We start from the raw sequence: 20,733 nt of genomic DNA, 5'->3' as shown, positions 1-20,733 counted from the left end.
AATAGCAATAAGCACAACTAGCCTCCAGATCTTGGCTCCCAAATACCATTCTTTATTGGGCTCCGTGGGGAAATGGCTGTTTCCCGGTTGGAACAGGGGAAATACTAAATAGCCTGGCACCTCTGGAAAGACTACTCCAAGAATATGGGTACAAGTCAAAACATAGAAGCCAACTGAAAAAACTCTCAAATGCCAAATCTTGGGCAGTCTGAGCATCATGATAAATTATATTCCCAAATTATAACTGATTGCATAAAATAAGAAACCACAGGACATAATATAAAAAAAAAACATTGAATAAAAATTGACAAAGAATGGGATATTTATATAGTTTCAAAATTCTTCCCTACAAAATGCTAATTATATAGGGGAAAAGTAAGGTCACAGTTAATAAGGCTGGCAGCAACACCGTTATCAAGTGATCAATGCCAATATCACTTTAGGATAAACAGCCATAAAGGACAATGTAGCATTGTTAAAGATGCAGAAACCAAATGCAAGCATTTATACAAATCCAAAGGGAGAGCATTCTGTAGAATGACTGGCCCATTACATACAAGTGTCAAGGCCATCAAGCCAAGGGAAGGCTGAGGAAGGACTGAGGTTTGAAGGTAACTAGATGGGATCCTGAACTGGACCTTGCTGCTATAAAGAACGTTACCAGGACAGATAGCAAAACCTGAACAGGCTCTGAGGAGAGATGCTAACAGTGCACCAAAGTTGATTTCCTGACAATGTAGTGGTTATATAGGAGGAAACCTTTTTTCAGTAGGAAACGCACGCGATACTTGGGGTGATGTGCTTCAGCAGGCAATTTACTCTCAGTGATTCAGAAAAAAAGTTCATGAAACTTGAAGTGCTTGCAATGTTTTTGTAAGAATGGAAAAGTTTCAAAAAGTTTTATATTAAAAAATAAAATAAAAAATAAATTTCATTCATCTCACAAAGGGTATCGACATAAAAGATATAGTGGATATCACATTTAATAGACAACCATGGAAAGCACGCCTGTTAACTAAGTTCAGGAACAATCCAATATTATACTGGAGTTCCTAGCCAGTGGATAGGCAAGGAAAAATACAAACATTGGAAAGGAAATACATACTATCATTACTGCAGATTACATGCTTATATAAATTTAAAAATTTAAATAAATCTAATGATAAGTTATTAGAATAATAGTTGTATCAAGGTTACTGGATACAAATTCAATAAAACCCTGTTTACTGACTACATTTCTGTACACCAACAACATTCCATTAGAAAATAGCAGCACTTACAACAGCCTCAAAAACTAGAAATATATCAAACAAAATTGTTCAAGACTTTTAAAAGAAAATAAATATAAAACTTTATTGAAAAAAATGTAAACTAAACCAATGGACCTGTATCACATTTTTGGATACTAAATCTAAATATTCCAAGATGTTAATTCTTCTTGAAATTGTCCTATAGATTCAATGCTATTCCGATTAACACCCCAAATGAGTTTTTCAAAAGACTGGACAAAATGATTCTAGCATCTTATGAAAAAGCAAAAGACTAAGAATAGCTGAGATGCTTTAGAACAAAAGCAAGATAGGGAACCATGGTGATGTATTATCAACTCTTATAAAAGCAACGGTTAGATTATGTAATTTGGCCGTGGGATAGTGTCACATAATAAACATTTTTAAAGAAAAATCATCTTATAAGGCACTATTATATATTTCTGTATTTTTATCCCCCAAACATGTAGACAGGGTATGAATCATAAAGAAAATGTCACCCCAAAAAATGACATCATGCTTTTCTCATTATTCCACCTTAGATTTTTCATCTCCTCTCCAAGGTCAAAGTAGACGCTGAATATCCTACCTAATAAAAGAGTAATATGCAAATTGACCATCACTTCATTACATCCACAAGCCACACCCACCAGCCAATCAAAGTGAGTATGCAAATAAGCCCAATCAAGATGACTATGGCCACAGAGAGCAGGAGGGAGGCTTGGGTTTCCCAGGTAATGGAAGAAGCGAAGCTTTCTGCCTGCTCTTGCCAGCTTAGGCCTCCACTCAAGGCTACAAAAAAGGTAAACAAATTATAGAAGGTAAACATATCTAAACACAAATGGCGGCAGCCATGGAGCTGGAAAGAGCAGGCTAATATTGCCCCTAACAAAGGAGGAAGCAAACTTTCCGCACAGCCTGGCTGACCCAGGCCTGTGCTTAAGGCTACGAAGTTTCAATTATAGAAGGTACATAAGTCCCAATAGAAATGGCTGCCGGCCATGGATCGAGCAGGAGGCTTGGCTCTGCTCTAGGCTACAAAGTTTCAATTGTAGAAGGTAAATAAATTCCAGATACCAGGGCCTCCTCTTGGGTCGCCGGGGGGCATGGCCGGCCTGCAACCCATCTCAGGCCCCTTGCCAAGGCCTTGTTATTCCACAAGGAAACCCCCACCCTGATCTGGGACACCCTTCAGGGCAAACCAGCTGGCCCCACCCATGCACCAGGCCTCTATCCTATTTAATAAAAGAGTAATATGCAGATTGACCTTCACTTCAACACACAAGATGGCTGCCCCCATGTGGTCAAAGATCCTGTCCCTATGTGGATCCAGCAGGAGAGGGCAATTGGGAGGGACCAGGCCTGCAAGGGAGAGCATCTACCCCCTGATGGTCAGTGCACAACATAGCACTATTCGACTCTCTGCCCCCTGGTGATTAGTGCACGTCATAGCGAGTGGTTGAATGGCCTTAGCATATCATTAGCATATTACGCTTTGATTAGTTGAACAGTCGACCGGTCACCTGATGGTTGGACACTTAGCATATTAGCCTTTTATTATATAGAATAGATCCCACTATAAATGCAGCATAGATGCTTAATTATTTCCTATTAATAAGCATTTTTAAGGTAAGCAGTTATATTAACTCTAAGTGTATCAAGTGAGCACTGCTTTTACTTTTCTTTTTTCTTTACTCATGGGTTTTCCCTCAGTCATTGTGAGAAGTGAAGAACCTGTACCTTTGCTCATGCTGATTCCCTTGATCTAACCCCAAATTCTTCACCTGATAAATTCATCTTCCAGTTTGTATTCTCTATAGTGGCAATATAGTTAATGTCTTCATCTCCATTCCAGAGTAACCTTTTCTCTCTTGCATAAAGATACCTCTGACACAACATTTGATTGTATATCTTTATCACTCCTTGGACTTGTCTTTCACAGGTAAGAAGAGTATCTCACACTAGTGTTATACAGTTTGATTTGTAGATCAGTTCTGGTCCACAAACTGCTTCCTGCCTGAGAAACAACAAAAAGCTTGTACCAGACTATAAATCGTCACTAAATACAGTTTAGTTTGGCTTAAATTTTTTTTTTTTTTTTTTTTTTTTTTTGCCTTCGGTGGTAAGAATTTGTGAAAGAAGGATGAAATGTGTTCATTTCTATTCTGGCAAGTGCTACTTTAACTCTCAATGGACCAGTAACAAACACTTCATGTACAAGCTATAATGAATAGCACTGTCCAATCACTGATTTACCTTACTGCCAGGAACACAAAAGGAAGATGAGCAGCTGCTGTAGAGAGAGAAGTTGGTGTAGCAGTGGGAGTCATGGGCAGGTCTAAAGAAGGTGTAGGAAGAGTTGCTGCATCTGGTCCTTTCTGCAACCAAAGAAGACCTATAATGCTGGCCTCTGTTTTTGAGGTAACCTAGTCCTCGTTTGGGTGTATTATTCCAGCCCATTTACCTAGTGGCCTGGAGAGCTGCTAGTTCTGAACAAGACCCAGAAGGCGGCTGTGCCAGCTGCTCTGCCACATGGGGCCTGTGGTCTAGCAGTGGCGGTGGCAGAGAAGGACACCGTCTTCCCAGGCTTCTGCAGGTGCAGCTCAGTGCAGGCCCTTAGGAGCGAAGCCCTGCCAACCTCTGTCAGGAACTGCTCTCCTTTGGAGACACAGCTCGTGGCTTGCTGCTGGATCTTAGTAACTAAATGCTTAACCTAAGGCCACTCAGTTACCATCATGAACTAGGTATTATCTGACACACAAAGCCTAAAGTGGAGTGTGCATAGCAAGATTCCATCATCAAATGCAAGTGGTACAGCTGTGCCAGGGCCCAAGTAGGCCCTGAGGAAACAAGTAAGTCACATGAAGAAGTGGCTCAAATGCCCATGTTTCCACGCCTGCTCCACCCTTCTCTCTCCCAGCCGCTCTCCGCTCTCCGAGGAGTTCCCTATGATTAGCTGGCAGAGCATCCTCGGGGCTGGTGTACAACACACAGATGGCACCCAGAAGTGGACAGTTGAGCGAGCCAGCCTCTTTCTGGGACACCCAGAGGAACAGCAGCGAAGGAAATCCTCCTGTGGGCAAAATCTCAAGCAGTGCATCTGGTGTTCACTTTACTCAGAAGGAAAAATGGCCAGAGGTGCAATAATAAACCAACTCATGGCTGCGGTCAATGGTTTGCTTTCTAACCTGAGGACTCACAGCACAAGCTGCCCTGGAACTCAGACAGCAGAGGGCAAGGGGGAGGACAAAGTGCAGTTTGCATCGCACTGTTGGACAGTGAGCCAGCAGTCTCAGCTTGTCGAGACAAATGGCCAGCAGTGGGGGAAAGCAAGACTGCTTTTCACTAAGCCTCTGACACTACGTGAATGTTTGTAGACTGTATATTTATCACACTAAACTTCTTTAAAATTTAGTAATATTAAAAAGGAAAAAAATTAAGAGGCAGTTATATGAAATCTTGGATTTATTCAGCTTTTAACATCTATTAGCATTTGTGGGAAATTTAAGCATGCCCTAAAAAGATTTTGCAATTTTCTTCTCATAATTTTATTGTTACTGTGTAAACAAAAAGTCAATTGGTCAATGTGTACTATCTAAAATTTCAGAGTAATGCACAAACCCATTAAGAGATTCAGTTTTTCATAAAGTGTCTCGAAAAACAGCTTTCTATTCTTATGGTACTTATTCTCTAAATTACCTAACTTCTCTCACTATTAGAGGTGGCCTGGTGTGATCATGCTTCATGGTTTCTTATTGTGTGTGTGTGTTTTAAATGTAATTTATTGATTTTTTACAGAGAGGAAGGGAGAGGGATAGAGAGTTAGAAACATCGACAAGAGAGAAACATCAATCATCTGCCTCCTGCACACCCCCTACTGGGGATGTGCCTGCAACCAAGGTACATGCCCTTGACCAAAATCAAACCTAGGACCCTTGAGTCCACAGGCCGATGCTCTATCTACTTAACCACACCGGTTAGGGCAAGCTTCATGTTTCAGCACAATAAATCCAAACACAAAAAAAGCTACCGACCGGCTAACTCAAAGGAGACACTGAACATAGTTTAGCTATTTCCCACCCTTTCTATGTCTTCTTTCCTTTGTCTCTAAAGCTCCTGATCAGAAATCTTCTCTCCAGACTGGCAAGCAGAGAAATACTATAAAAACTGGTCTACTCCTACTACAATTAAACTACATTCTAAGCTCTATGTCTGTATATTTCAAACTTGAAATCCTTTCTGTCCTGAAGAGTCCAAGAATGGGATATCTGCATGTTCTCACTCCCAGCCTTAGCACAGAAAGGTCCAATATCTATAAGCATGGAGAAGAGTAGCCCAGGAAATCCATAACCAAATAATATAAAATAATTTACATGACAGTAACAGAATATACTAATCATCATTGGTGACGTAGCAGAGCCATATTTCACTTCTGAGCATATGGCTTGCATTTGGTTTTATTACCATCACAAACTCTAACACTTGGTCCCTGCTCAGAATTAGCTAGAATACACAACCCTGAGGAAGATGAGAAAATAAGTTGAGCAAGCAAGCCAGAATGTTCTTTATCAACATTAATTTAAGCAAAATTTGACCAGTCTATAAAACACAAATATAGATTTAAAACTAAAGATATCCACATTTTGAAATTAGTATTTTATTCCTAAGTTTTCTGCTATGCATCTGACCTTGTCTCTTAAGTGTTACATGTTCAAACAAAAAAAATGCTATCGAAACAGAAGCCAGATTCAAACATCAGCTCACTCCATATCTTTTGAGAAGTCACATCACTGTTATTAGTCTAGATTTTCTCGAATAAAAAAATAAGATGGAGAAAAATTAAACCTGAAGGTTTCTAACAAAAGTACAATTATATGATTACTAGGGGCCAAGTGCATGAATTCGTGCATGGGTGGGGTCTGGCCAGCTCACCCCAATTAGAGCTGGGCTGGCAAAGGGGAGGAGGGAGGCGCGAGGGGGGCAGGGACAGGATGTGGGCAGTTGGCCAGCTGGCCCTGCCCCCAATTAGGGGATGGGGAGCTGATCAGGGGTGGGACCAGTCTGGGGGAGGGGCTGCAGGCTATTCGCTGGCTGGTCCCGCTCCCAATCAGGAAGGGGGGCCGACTGGGAGCCAGGCTGGCCTGGGGGAGGGACCGCAGGATGTTGGGGGCGGGGGGAGGCAATTGGGCCAGTTGGCTGCCCCAGTGCACGTCATAATGACCAGTCATTCTGGTCGGCCTAGTCACTTGGCTTCTATGTATATAGATGTAAATAAAAACTGCTCTTTCTTATTTTCCACTTAGCTGAAATTAGTAGCCGTCAATGATGACAGAAAGCCTACTATGTTTCAGGTATTAAATCTCTCAATTTAAAACTACTGTTTCTAATTCTCTCATAACCTTACAGTGCAGGTACTATAAAAATAAGGAAACAGAAGCAGAGATTGGCTAATCCAATATTACACAGTTCATAAATATTGGGGACTGTATGGAGACCATATACAAATTCTTATATTTTTTTCTTCCACAAAAATTTCTATTGTGTACTATTTAAAAAAGTATTTTTAATATATTTTATTGACTTCAGAGAGGAAAGAAGAGGGAGAGAGAAATAGAAGCATTAATGATTAAGAGAATCATTAATTGGCTGCCTCCTGCCTGCCCCCCACTGGGGATCAAGCCTGAAACCCAGAATGTGCTCTGAGCAGAAATCAAACTGTGACCTCTTGACAGGTCAACCAAAAACACTGAGGTACACCAGCTGGGCTATTAAGTACCATTTACAAGTATTATTTTTACATAAATCTAAATAGACATTAAAAACCCAATTTAAAAATTTTAAAGTAATGTTAATATATCTTGCAACTAAAAATATCAAGAGTCAAAATGTTCATTATATACTCACCTGATGTAGCAGACGTTTCAGTTTGAGTAACTGAGTTTTTACAGCAGTGCAATCCTGGACCATGTGCCGGAGGGTCATCTCATCCAGTATCACTGTGTTTTCAGGTACATCTACAAACATTCTCTGAGCCTGGAAAAAGGGGGTCCCTCCATAGCTTTCAAAATGACCCAAAGGAGATTCTCTGTAGGGAGAGCCTCTAGAAGGGCAGGAGAAGTTGGAGGTAAAAGATATACAACACAAATTTCAGAAAAAAATAAAGGTAATAAAATTACTGTAATGAATATTATAATTGACTTATCATTATCACAAAGCCTTTGACTTTTACTCACCTCAGACCCTGAATTTGTTTCCACTGAAAAGTCCAATCAGTTCTAGTTGCACTGCTCTTCCCTTTTGTGTATTTTACACATTGGTTGAATAAACCTTATTCCTTAGGAACATGAATAGAAACAAAAATCTTTGTGGAAAGGCCTTGCCTGGAAAAAATATTTTTCTTTTTTCCACACCGATTGCCTCCTTTTTATCTGTTGACTTTAATTGGCCTCTTCAACATAACTTTTTTTTTTTTTTTTTAGCCCATAACACTACAGGACTCCTATTTCTTTAAAGTCCCAGTAGACAGTTAAGTTTTACACTGTTGACAAATTATTTTTTCCAATAAAGATTAAATAAGATTTTTAAGTCTTCTTTCCTAATCTTAAACTACATTTTAAAAATCCACTGTAAAAAAAAATTAAACTTTCCTTTAGTTTCATACAATACACATTCTGAGTAAATTAGAATTTTTTTGTTTGAACATTTAAGACTAGGGATAATGTATTTTATGGATGTGGAAAACCATATTTCAATCAGAAGTCATAGCTACAGCAATTTAAAAAGTACTGCATTCACAATACACATAATTCCAGTTGGTTCCTATGTTAAAACAAAAACATGTTGAAAAAAATGTCCTTTACAATATACTGTAATGGATATATTTTATCAGGATAAAGTTAAATTCCTGATGCAATGAATTTGCAAAACTCATAATGCATTAAATTTCAACCACATTAAAAAGAAGAAATGATTTCTGCTAAAATTTTCTAGCTTTGAATAAATATTCCCAAATCTCTAAATTCTCAAATGCTCAATATAAGCTTTGTTTTCACAACATTTTCTCTGAACACCCCTACTGGTATGGCTACCAGAAGTGCCAAGAGGCCATCAGAGTTAAGGCGATGCAGCTGTGCCCTGAGAGGGCTTCTGCTGGGCGGCAGGTGGGCCTGCGCTCAGCCCTGGGCTGCATGATGGGAAGCAGACCCTTGTTTCCCAGGGAGGTCAGCGCCCTGTGCCAGAAAGAAAAGGAAGAGACCACCTTCCCACAGGCTAGAGCCGCACCCCCAAGGCTGGTGTGTCTGAACCACTGGTGAGGCCCAGGAGCACAGTGCAGGCCCCTGGGCAAAGAAGCAAGGACATCCATACTGGAGGCAGATGGGCCTCTGGACCCCAGAAGCCCCGCCCACCAGATGTGGGGCTCTGCTGTGCTGAGCATCTTTCACGTTGCCAAGGGCCAGGCAGGGACAATGACTGTGACCAGCACACCCAGTGGCCAACTTGACCTCATGGAGCAAAATCCAGCGGGCTCCACAAAGGGTGAACACAATTGGCACTAAAACCTATGGAGGGGAACACTTTTTATTTTTAATATTTTCTTTACTTCTCTTTTATATTTCATTTACAAAATTTGTTTCCTCTCTTTTCACTTTTGTCATCATTGTAATTAGTTATTAATGTTAATAGGATTGAGGCAAAGGGTCTGCTGGACATAAGCACGGTCACCTGGGCACTGCACCTGGGAGCTGCAATGCTGCACTGTGCATTCCTTGCAAATCACTGGGGGAAGGGGCCCAACCAAGGGGAAGATGGATGCTCGCACGGTGAAGGCGAGGTGAGGTAAGGAAGGCACTTGCCTGTCAGGCTAACCTGGAACAAATATAACTGGCTGGGGTTGGAGCCACTGCAAGCCTGTGAAAATCTGGAATACAAATACAAAGGAATTCTTTCTCTCTAGTTCCTCTTGGTTCCTTGCACTCGCCTGTGCCCCTTCTATAACCATGTGGCCCTGGGAGCTGCATGGCCCACAGCCAAGCAAACCCCACATGCAATGGAGTATAGCTGGAACACGAGCTAGCCTAGTGAGATGCAGGACTGGACTGTGCAAATGCAATGGAAAGTCTGGGCAGCGGCTTCAAATCCCTCTCTGCTAAAGACAAAGCCAGACTTCTCCCATGGCGAGACCGAGGGCGATGGGACCTTGAGAACACAGGGAGGAGTTTACTTCAACCAAAATAATGCTTTTTTCAATACCGTATCCTTCTGTGGGGGCCTCAAGATATTCTTATTCCCATGGCACCAAAGAAGTGTCATTCCATTAATAATAAGTGGGGACACAGAGACCACTCCACCTATAAAACTTTAATATCTGTTTCTCTCTTCTCTTTTCTTATACTACGTTTTCTTTCTCTCTTTTTTCCTTTCTTATTTTTTCATTTATTCTTTTCCTATTCTATATTTTATTTTATTCATTATTATTATTTTTAACAATTGTCTCATTTAACATTTTTTACTTTTCTTTCTAATTATTTTTCTTTTCTTTCATATTCCTTTTTGTTTCTTTTTTCTTTTCTAATTCTTTGGTCTCTTGTCTTTCTGTACTGTTTTTTCCTCATAATTATTCTTGTTTCTGTGGCTGTTGGCTTGTTGTTTTCAGCTTGGCTTGCTTGGTCTTGTTCTGCTCTGTCAGCACCTGTGTCACAGTTGTTACAAGGTGGTTGGGATTGAGACTCACAGTCATCCAGCCCAGGCGCTAAGCCAACCCACGAACAGGACGACAGCAATCGAGACACAATTACAACAGCTGGGTCTACACAACCCACACATTCCTAGAGCATCCCAGTCAGGTCAAGCAGACTACACGAACTCATACAACTCAATAACAGGAAGATAAACAATCCAATCAAAAAATGGGCAAAGGACCTAAATAGATACTTTTTGAAAGAGGACATTCAGAAACCCAAGAACCTATGAAAACATATGTTCACTAATCATGCAAATCAAAACAACAATGAGGTACCACCTCACACCTGTCAGAATGGCTACCATCAACACATCAGCAAATGACAAGTGCTGGAGAGCATGTGGAGCAAAGAGAACCCTCATGCACTACTGGTGGGAGTACAGACTGGTGCAGCCACTGTGGAAAACAGTATGGCGTTTCCTCAAAAATTTAAAAATGGAACTTCCATTTGACCCAATAATCCCATTTCCAGGAATATATCCAAGAAATCATAAACACCAATCAAAAAGGATATATGCACCCCTATGTTCATAGCAGCACAATTCACCATAGCTAAGATTTGGAAACAGCCTAAGTGCCCCTCAGGAGATGAGTGGATTAAAAAGCTGTGGTATATCTACACAGTGGAATACTACACTGCTGTAAAAAAGAAGGAACTCTTACCATTTGCAACAGCATGCATGAATGGACCTGGAGAGCATCATGCTAAGTGAAATAAGCCAGTCTGAGAAAGATAAATATCACATGATCTCACTCATATGTGGAATATAATAAACAATATAAACTGATGAACAAAAATAGAGCCAGAGGGAAAAAATAATATCTTAAGAACATATAGAAGTAATCCTGTTATTTGCATATTTTTAATATTTCCTACAACCTTTGTAATATCATACTATGTTAGTATAGTTTTGGTAATATCATTATGCTTAAAATCCTTTTTTTCTTGAAATATTAATGGAGCCTGGGGAGTGGCACGGGTGTGGGCTATAATTCAATGGTGGTGGGGGGGGGGGGGGGAGAGAAGGACCTATGTAACACTTTCAAGAATAAAGATTTTTTTAAAAATGCTATGGGGGGGGGGGGTATCCTTGATGAGGATTTAAAAAAAAAAAGATGACAGGTACATATATGTACTTTTATACAAATTTTAATAATCATGGCTTTCTAGTAGAGAATTATATGGTGAAAGCAACAGAACACTGCAAGCTGCTTTGGGGAATATACTGAAGGTCAGTAATGTGTTAGTAAAGGCAGAAATGCGCCTTTGTGGTCTATGTGGTCAGTCACAGGCCAGGCAGGTTAGTAGATAAGAAGAAACCAATGGATAAATGAGTTCAGTGATTATAGAAACATGAGAAAGAAATGCCCACAATCACCAACATTATTTAACACTAGGAGCCTATTGCAGAAAGATTCCTGCAAGTGGTCATCACTGCCGCCCACCCCGCCCATATTTTCCTCTGGCAGTCACCTTGCTTTCTGTTTTTCCTCCCTCTTCCTTCTAAGCTGTTTTCAGTCTTCACTCCTCCCCCACTCAGTGTATGCAAATTAACCACCACATCTTTGTTGGGTTAATTTGAATACTTGCTCTGATTGGCTGTGGGCGTAGCAAAGGTACAGTCAATTAGCATTTTTCTCTTTTATTAGTGTAAAGATATCAGCCTTTTTTAAACCCGTTAAAATTGAATCCTCATCCAATAACAGCACCTGATAGTCATCCCACACATCTAATAATTACACTGCTGCCCAATTACTTATTGTAGTTTTAAAGGAATCTCACAAAATTAAGTGGTTGTATCCATATACTTCTCCACTTCTACCAAGCTTCTTAATCATCAAGTTGTGTGTTTTGTGCTTAAAGTTTCTGATTCATAGATTAGACTGGTAAATGGAGGTGTGTTTGGAGTGAGTGAGGTAATAGGAGAGAGAGATATTTCCTAATCTGATTCACAATTTGTCTTCACACAACCTTTAGTGTTTCTTTATTCACTTTTATTAAAAATCGTATGATAAAAATTAAATGTGTGTGTTTTTATGTTCATACTATATATTTTAAAGGCTTGATTCAACAGAATCTCAAACAAAATTCCAGCATGTTATTTTGTGGATATCAATAAAATGATTCTAAAATGTATATGAATAGGCAAAAGACCCAGAACAACCAACACAATTTTGAAGAATAAGGTCAGACTGGCTATATCTAACTTTGAGGAATACTATGTAAAGTAACACACTAATCAAGACAGTGGAGTACTAACTAAAGAATAGACATATCAGTACACCAGAACAGAGTCCAGAAATACACCCAGACCCATAGAACCTACTTGTCTTTGACAAAAGAGCAAAGACAATTCAGATAGGGCAGTCTTTTCAACATATGGTACTGGAACAACTGGAAAATATCAAGGAAGAAAATCCAGGTGACCTTGGATTTGGCAATAGGTTTTTAGATACAAACAAAAAGTACAATCCATGAAAGAAAAAATTGACAGACTGGACTACATAAAAATATCTGCTCTGTGAAAAACAAAATTAAGAAAATGAAAAAGCAAGCCACACACTGGAAGGAATATTTGTAAAATATAACTCTAATAAAGGACTGGTATCTAAAATATACAAAGAATTTTTAAATTCAATAAGAAAACAAACAACCTTATTTAAAGATGAGCAAAAGAGAGAGAACCCAAGATGGCGGCATAGGAAGACATCTAAACTGCATCCTCGCATAACAATTTCAAAAATACACTTAAAAGATAAAATGAACATCATCCAGAACCACAGGAAAGCTGGCTGACTGGAAATTCTACAACTAGAAGGAAAGAGAAAACCACAAGGAAAATCAGAGGAGCTGTAAAAGCCTGAGGTATGGAGACATGGGTTCACGTGTGGAGAGGACGGAGAGGAGGGGCGGCTGAGTGCCTGGCTGGCATTCCCTAGCAGGAAGGAGATAAAAGCTCCGACAGTGCTGAACCCCAGTTCTGGGCAAGACTCTGGGGATCCAGGCTCATACTGTGGGAATCTGGGCTATAAGGCGGAAACTCAGGAGAGCAGCGAAAGGCAGAGCTCTGGAGGCACACACGTGAATGCGCGCAGAGGACAGACTGTTGACTGTGCTACTGGATTGCCCTAGCAGGAAGGGGAAAAAAACTCCAGACTGCACTGAACCCCGGTTCCGGGCGAGAATCTAGGAATCCAGATTTATTGGGGAAGATACTAGACTGTTTGGCAGCAGGTGAAACTCAAGGGTACCTTTCACAGTAACCTCATAGGGCGGGGCTGATGAGAAGCCAAGTCTGAAGGCTCCACCCTGAAACTCCGCCCCATCCACCAAGCTGAGCACAGAGGCTTTTGCAATTTTGCAAGTCTAGTCAAATAAGGCTGTTTCCCAACATAGACATAGCTGATCCTCACATCCAATTGGCCTGGAGGTCAACTCTTCCCAATGATACCAATAACAATCAAGACTTAACTACAACAAGGCTGTACACACAGTCCACAAAGGGGAGCACCAAGAGTGTCCACCTCAGGTAACTGGGGAGGCCATACAGGACACCTAAAACACAAAGCTACCCTAACAACTCAGAGAAGCAGTGAAAATGTGAAGACAAAGAAACATCACAAATGAAAGAAATGGAGAAAAAACAACTGGAGATAGAGTTCAAAACCATGGTTATAAGGTTTTTCGAGAATTTCCTAGAAAAGGCCGATAAATTTAGCGAGACCCTCGAGGATATGAAAAAGGACCAACTAGAAATTAAACATACACTGACTGAAATAAAAAATATTATACTGAGACCCAACAGCAAACTAGAGAAACGCAAGAATCAAGTCAAAGATTTAAAATACAAAGAAGCAAAAAATCATTCAAATGAAAAAGCAAAAAGAAAAAAGAATCAAAAAATTTGAAGATAGTGTAAGAAGCCTCTGGAACAACTTCAAGCGTACTAACATCAGAATTATGGGGGTGCCAGAAGAAGAGAGAGAGCAATATACTAAAAATTTATTTAAAGAAATAATAACTGAAAACTTCCCCCACCTGGTGAAAGAAATAGACTTACAAGTCCAGGAAGCGCACAGAACCTCAAACAAAGAAATCCAAAGAGGACCACACCAAGACACATCATAATAAAAATGCTAAGAGCAAAAGACAAAGAGAGAATATTAAAAGCAGCAAGAGAAAAACATTTAATTACCTACAAGGGAGCACCCATACAATTGTCAGCTGATTTTTCAACAGAAACTATGCAGGCCAGACGGGAGTGGCAAAAGTGATGAATAGCAAGAACCTATAACCAAGAATACTCTACTCAGCCAAGCTGACATTCAGAATTGAAGGTCAGCTAAAGAGTCTCACAGACAAGTAAAAGCTAAAGGAGTTCATCAACACCAAATCAATATTATATGAAATGCTGAAAGGTATTATTTAAGAGGAAGAAGAAAAAGGCAGATAAAAATTATGAACAACAAATACATGTCAATCAACAAGTGAATCTAAAACTCAAGTGAATTAAAAATCTGATAAACATAATAAACTGGTGAATATAACAGAATCAGGGGCATAGAAAGGGAGTGGATTGACAACTCTCAGAGGGAAAAGGGTATGGGGGATGTGGGAAGAGACTGGACAAAAATTGTACACCTATGGATGAGGACTGTGGGAGGAAGGGAAGGGAAGAGGGTGGGATGGGAACCAGGTGAAGGGGAACTATGGGGGGAGGAACAACTGTAATAATCTGAACAATAAAGAATTATTAAATTTAATAATAATAATAATAATAATAATAATAATAATAATATTGAGCAAAAGATCTAAACAGACATCTTACTAATGTAGATGTGCAATAACAAGCATATGAAAAATGCTCAACATAATATATTATTAGGGAATTGTAAATTAAAACAATGAGATATTACTACACACCTATCAGAATGGTTATAATCCAAAACACAGCACCAACTTTTGATGAGGATGTGTAGCAATAGCAGCTCTCATTCACGGCTGGAAGAAATGCAAAATGTGTAGCCACTTTGCAAGACACTTTGGAAGTTTCTTACTAAATAAAACTTACTCCTAATATGTGGTCTAGCAATTGTGCTTCTTGTTATTTACCAAAATGAGTTAAAAATTTATACACAGAAATGTTTAGAGCAGCTTTATTCATAATCGCCAAATTTTGGAAGCAGATAAGATGTCCTTTAGTATGTGAATGGATAAACAAACTACAGTACACTCATACAATAGACTATTATTTAGAAAATTTAAAAATAATATATAAGTGCCGAAACCGGTTTGGCTCAGTGGTAGAGCGTTGGTCTGCAGACTGAAAGGTCCCGGGTTCGATTCCGGTCAAGGGCATGTACCTTGGTTGAGGGCACATCCCCGGTGGGGGGTGTGCAAGAGGCAGCTGGTCGATGTCTCTCTCACCGACGTTTCTAGCTCTCTATCTCTCTCCCTTCCTCTCTGTAAAAAGCCAATAAAATATATTTTTTTAAAAATAATATATAAGCACATGAAAAAATATGGATGGACCTTAAATGCATATTGCTAACTGAAAAAAAAAATCTGAAAGGGCTACACACTATTTCCAACTATATGGCATTCTGGACAATGCAAAACTATGGAGATAGCAAAAAAAAAAAAAAAAAAAAAAAAAAAATTAGTATTTGCCAGGAACATTGCCAAGAGTGGTAGGGCATGGGGAGAGAAAGGGATGAATAAATTATTCAGTATGATACAGTAATGGTAGATACATGCTTTTATACAATCATCAAAACCCAGAGAATGTACACACACAGAGTGAGCCCTAACGTAAACTATGAATTTCCATGAATAATGTGTATCAATACATTATTTGTAACTAATGTAAGATGTTAATAACAGGAGAAACTGTATCAAAGAAGGTGAGGGAATATATGAGAACTTCGTGTACTTTCTGCTGAATATTTTTGTAGATCTAAAACTGTTCTAAAAAATGAAGTCTATTAAACAAACAAAGAAAAAATGACAGAAAAGAAGAGCAGAATAAATATCTCCCAAAATTCACTCCTTCATAAAAGCACTGAGATCACTGGCAAATTAGTCAAAACTAACTTTTTTTCAGAATTCTGGAAATCAACCAAATGCTTACAACAACGGAGGAGCACTTATTTAAAAAAATCTTAGTGAGACCAACAGTGGCATTTTAATTTTTTCTACTGCCATTCTTATCTCCCTCGCTCTGTGGCAGCTTGAAAAATAAGTCTTACAAGCATGATAGCTGTGAAATTCAGCAATCAGTAGAGGGTGGGCAGGAGGTGGGCGCTCCAAAAAGCATAATTTCCAGAAAACTGCTACTATTTGACCTTATCTGCCACTTCCTTAGAAAAGGCCCATTCTCTGCAGTTGTTTTATTTGATTTGATTCAGAACTCATTATGAGGAAACAGCTTTAATTCTATATATTTGTTGAAAACAATTGGTGGCAATTGTTTAAAATCCCAGCTGGATGAGACAGTGATACCAATTGGGGCAAACAAGCTAACCAAAATACTTATAAGAAAAACCTGAGGAATGAGATGTCCACAGGTGGTTTTGAAATGCTGCAATATATTCTTGGACATAGAAAAGGCTATACACATGTATAGGGATGTTTGCATGCCAAGGAAATAACCTGGGAAGGCCTTAATATCTCACTTGCTCTGAGCAAGCAGGAAATGAAGGCTAAGCAGAACTATAAATTGCTTGTCAGATTGTTAAGGGCATCCATGAACACACACACACAGACAGAGCCCCTTGGCAAAGGCTGGAATACTTACTGGTTCAAAGCTTTTAAGGAAATCACTGTCTAATCATTAGCTCAACAAACTCCAAAATGTGATAAAGTAAAAGAGAGACACATCTTAGTTAAAAGTTGAAAGCCAAAGAATAAGTGATAATTCTGAATGCAGCAAGAAGTAACCTATAATGTAGAAGGCATGCTAAATAAGATTAACAGCTGATTTTTCATGAGAAAGCACAGTAGTCAAAATACTAAAAGTAAGATTGTCAACCAAGAATTCAATATCCAGTAAAACTATCCTTCAAAACTAAAGAGAAATTAAAACATTCCTATGAAAACAAAAAACTGAAAGAGTATGTTACTCTCAGACCTTCCCTACAAGATATATTGAAGGTGAAGACTTCAAAACTTTCTTCTCCTTAGTGGATAGCACATCTGGGAAGAAGCTGAGCAAGGAAATAGAAGACCTGAACAACACTACAAACTAAAAATATACTAACAAATATCTATAGAACATCTGTAGAGATTAAATTAGTAATAATAATAATTAGAAAAAAAAAAAAACTTAGCACAAAAAACAAACAAACAAAAAAAACACCCAGGCCCAAACTTTACTGGTAAATTCATCACAAAAACATTCAATGAAAAATTAACAAAAACCCATCACAAATTCTTCCAGAAATAGAAATAAATGAAATACCAATTCAGTCTATGTGAGCATAATACCAAAACCAGAGAAAAACATCTCCAGAAAAGTAAGGACAAATATTTATTACTAGAAGCCCAATGCATGAAATTCATGCACTGGCAGGGTCCCTAGTGGCTGCCAGCTGCTGGCTGGGTACTCCTCCCTCCCATCCCCCGGCCACCTGCCAGCGCCAGGACCTCCCTCTCTTCCCCTGGCTAACCCACCCCCTAGTCAAACTCCCGGAAGAACTACGGTCAAGGGGAAAATTTGCAAACTATGCTTTTATTACTGGTATGTAGGATGTCTACAGAAAAATTCTCAACAAAATACTGACAAATTGAATCTAGCAACTTATAAAATAACTAGAGGCCAGGAACACAAAATTCATGTGGGGAGCGGAGGGGGCCATTGTCTCTCAGCTGGGCCTGAACCCTATGGCAATCCGGGACCCCTTGGGGATGTCCAACTGCATCTTGCAATCCAGGACCATTGGCTACTACCGTTTGTCTACCTGCTTGCCTGCATGATCACCCCTAACCGCCTTGCCTCAGCCCCCACTGCAATGGCTTTAGTCGGAAGGACATCTGGGATGACGTCTGGAAGGTTGTTCAGCTGTCCGGTCTAATTAGCATATAACGCTTTTATTATTATAGATTACATACTATGACCAAGTGGGATTTATCTAAGAAATGCAAAGTTGGTACAACTCAATGTTATCACCAAATTAAGAGAATAGGGGGAAAAATAATTATCTCTATAGACACAAATTGCATTCGACAAAATCCAACAGCCAACCTCCTGTGGCCAGCCAACCTCCCTCAGTCCCTCTTCTCAGTTAGCTCCCCCATCGGGGCCAATGGGGGGAGGGGAGGGGTGGCTGGTCCCAACCACCAGCCAAACTCCTGCGGTCCCTTCCCCTGGTCAGCTGCCCTCCCCCTCATCGGCCCCAATTGGCCCCGATCACTTGCCAGGCCAAGGGACCCCAACCATGCATGAATTCATGCACCAGGCCTCTAGTGTTTATATGTTAAAGGCACTGTGGAATCTACTATTAAAAAACTCATTTAATGTTGTTTAATTCATTCCTACACTCATTTGATCAGAGAATCTCTTTTATTTATACCTATTGACATCCAGGAATATAATTTTTGGAAAATGTTGCTTAACTTTCCTGACATAAACTAATCAGCCTGTCCTTTATCATTCCCAGGGACAGAGATTACTAACCTTGATAATTCGTTCTACTTTAGATGGTCTGACTAATAGCCTCTCACTTTAGTTGAACTGGCATCTTTATTTTAAATGCATAGATTGTTTTGTAATTTAGAGTCACAGCTATTCATTTCTCCAAAGGACCTAGCAGTCAAGCTCTAAATGTAGTTCTCTGAAAATGCCACCATTTCTTAAATGTTTTTATACATGCTATTTTTCCCATCTGAATCTCATCCTTCTCCTACAAAAACCACTCCTCTGCAAAGTCTACAGTCATACTTCACATTTCAATAGTAACTTTCTTTACACAGCACTACCCGAGACAAAAGCCATTGCTGCATGCTCTTGCAGTCTGCAGATGTCACCATATTAGGCACATGGCACCACTGTCCTACACGAATACTGCATTATAACTACCGACATACCTGTCCCTCTCAGCCTCAGCAGCCTGCCAGCAATCTACTCCTCTTCTTTGCATGGGATGGAAGAGACACAAAAATTCATGCACCAGGCCTCTAGTGTTTATATGTTAAAGGCACTGTGGAATCTACTATTCCACAGTGCCTTTAACATAGGCACTGTGGAATAGTAGAAGTAATATTTTGTACATATAAATTGAAATTGAAAAATTTCTCAAGTACTGTAAAGGAAGGTACTTTACAATGCTATTGGTACTTCACCAATAACTGCAATGATTCCAACTGAGCCCACACACTCCACAGCTTCTTATCATCCTCAGAACAATGCTCCAAGAAGCTGTGCCCAATCTACAGTGTTCACCCCTCATGCAATACCTAAATTCATCCCAGCTTGAGCATTAAGCACAGAGTTCAATATACTGGCTTCTCAATGAGTATCTGTGAAATGAATGAATGAATCTTATCTGAAGTATAAGCAATGATTCATGTTTTTGTTAGACTTCTAAATTTTTGTAAGTTGGCCTTAAATTTACCTTCTTTTAAACCAAACATCAAAGATGAGAGAAGCAAAAACCTTCATTATTAGCAATAATTAACCAATGAGCTTATATGCATATATTCATAACCCATGAACATAGACAATAGTGCAGTATGCCCTGTGGGGCGTAAGATGATGTGTGTGTGTGTGGCGGGGGGCGCCTATGAAGGAGGGAGAGGGGCATCTATAATACTTCCAACAATAAAGACAAATTTAAAAAAAAAAGACTATTTTCACATCAGATTCTTGTCTGATAATGCCAATTCTCTGATGTCCATTCATTAACAAAATCCCAGATGTGAGAAATAAAATAGCCAAAATAATTCCTGGAAGGATGTGTACTGCATGAATTCTTTCAGCTTTTCTAAATTTCATCCTTGCATCAAACTATAATCTTTAGTTGGACATCATCATTTCATGACCCACTGTAGAACCACCTTTTCTCACTTGGACTCGAGTTCTCTGTGGACTTAAGGAATTTATCATTACTTCTACTTTGAGAAACTGTCTGAGATCTGTCCACTATATCACAAGGTATTTTCATACAAAGCAACCTTTCAGGTTTCTGTCTTATAAAGGCCAAACAATTCAGGAGAAATGTGTCCTTTGTCTACGAAGCCTGGAACTCTTGTAATAAATCCAGTTTTGTTCTTTGCATTTGCCTCAAGGAATTAGAGCCAATTTTTTTTTTCTTACTTTAAGAACTATATGGGCCATGTGTTTCCCTCCCACTATTTCTTTATCCCAATTTTATTATTCGTATTGCAAACTGGCTAAAAAATGACCTCAAATCCCAAAGGAACAAGATGAGAGAGTGACAAAGAAAAAAATTTAATAATTACCACTAGGTTTTTAATATAAGCCAAATACTGCTCTTTTAACATGATCTTTGAACAGTGAGGAAAAGGTATTTTAGAGTCTACAAATGATAAACTGAAGTGGAGAGGGATTATATACATTACCTAAGCTCACAAAGCGAACATGTGCCAGGCCAGGCTTGAATGATTATAAAGACACATTATATAAAAGGTCTGATCAAATTAAAGACTATGCTATGCTTCAAAAAGAAAAAGAATTCTAGCATTGTAAAGTACCTTCCTTTACAGTA

At 39.3% G+C, this 20,733-nt stretch overlaps 1 protein-coding gene across 14 annotated transcripts in view; it reads right to left on the bottom strand.

Annotated features, from left to right (window-relative positions):
• The window catches only part of CCSER2 (coiled-coil serine rich protein 2), a 159,112-nt gene that overhangs the window by 46,848 nt on the left and 91,531 nt on the right, over positions 1-20,733 (bottom strand). For 12 of the 14 annotated variants that reach the window (XM_084904146.1, XM_084904147.1, XM_084904137.1 and 9 more), the window contains one exon: positions 7,173-7,368. The exons of the other annotated variants lie outside the window; for them this stretch is intronic. In XM_084904146.1, the coding sequence (XP_084760272.1) occupies positions 7,173-7,368 (196 nt within the window). The remainder of the gene's footprint in view (positions 1-7,172; positions 7,369-20,733) is intronic. 14 annotated transcript variants of the gene reach the window in all.

The sequence above is a fragment of the Pipistrellus hanaki genome, assembly GCF_964339955.1.
Source record: "Pipistrellus hanaki genome assembly, chromosome: 14".
NCBI classification, from domain to species: domain Eukaryota; kingdom Metazoa; phylum Chordata; class Mammalia; order Chiroptera; family Vespertilionidae; genus Pipistrellus; species Pipistrellus hanaki.
Note: the sequence above shows the minus strand (reverse complement) of the source record. Positions and strands in the feature narration are given on the sequence as shown.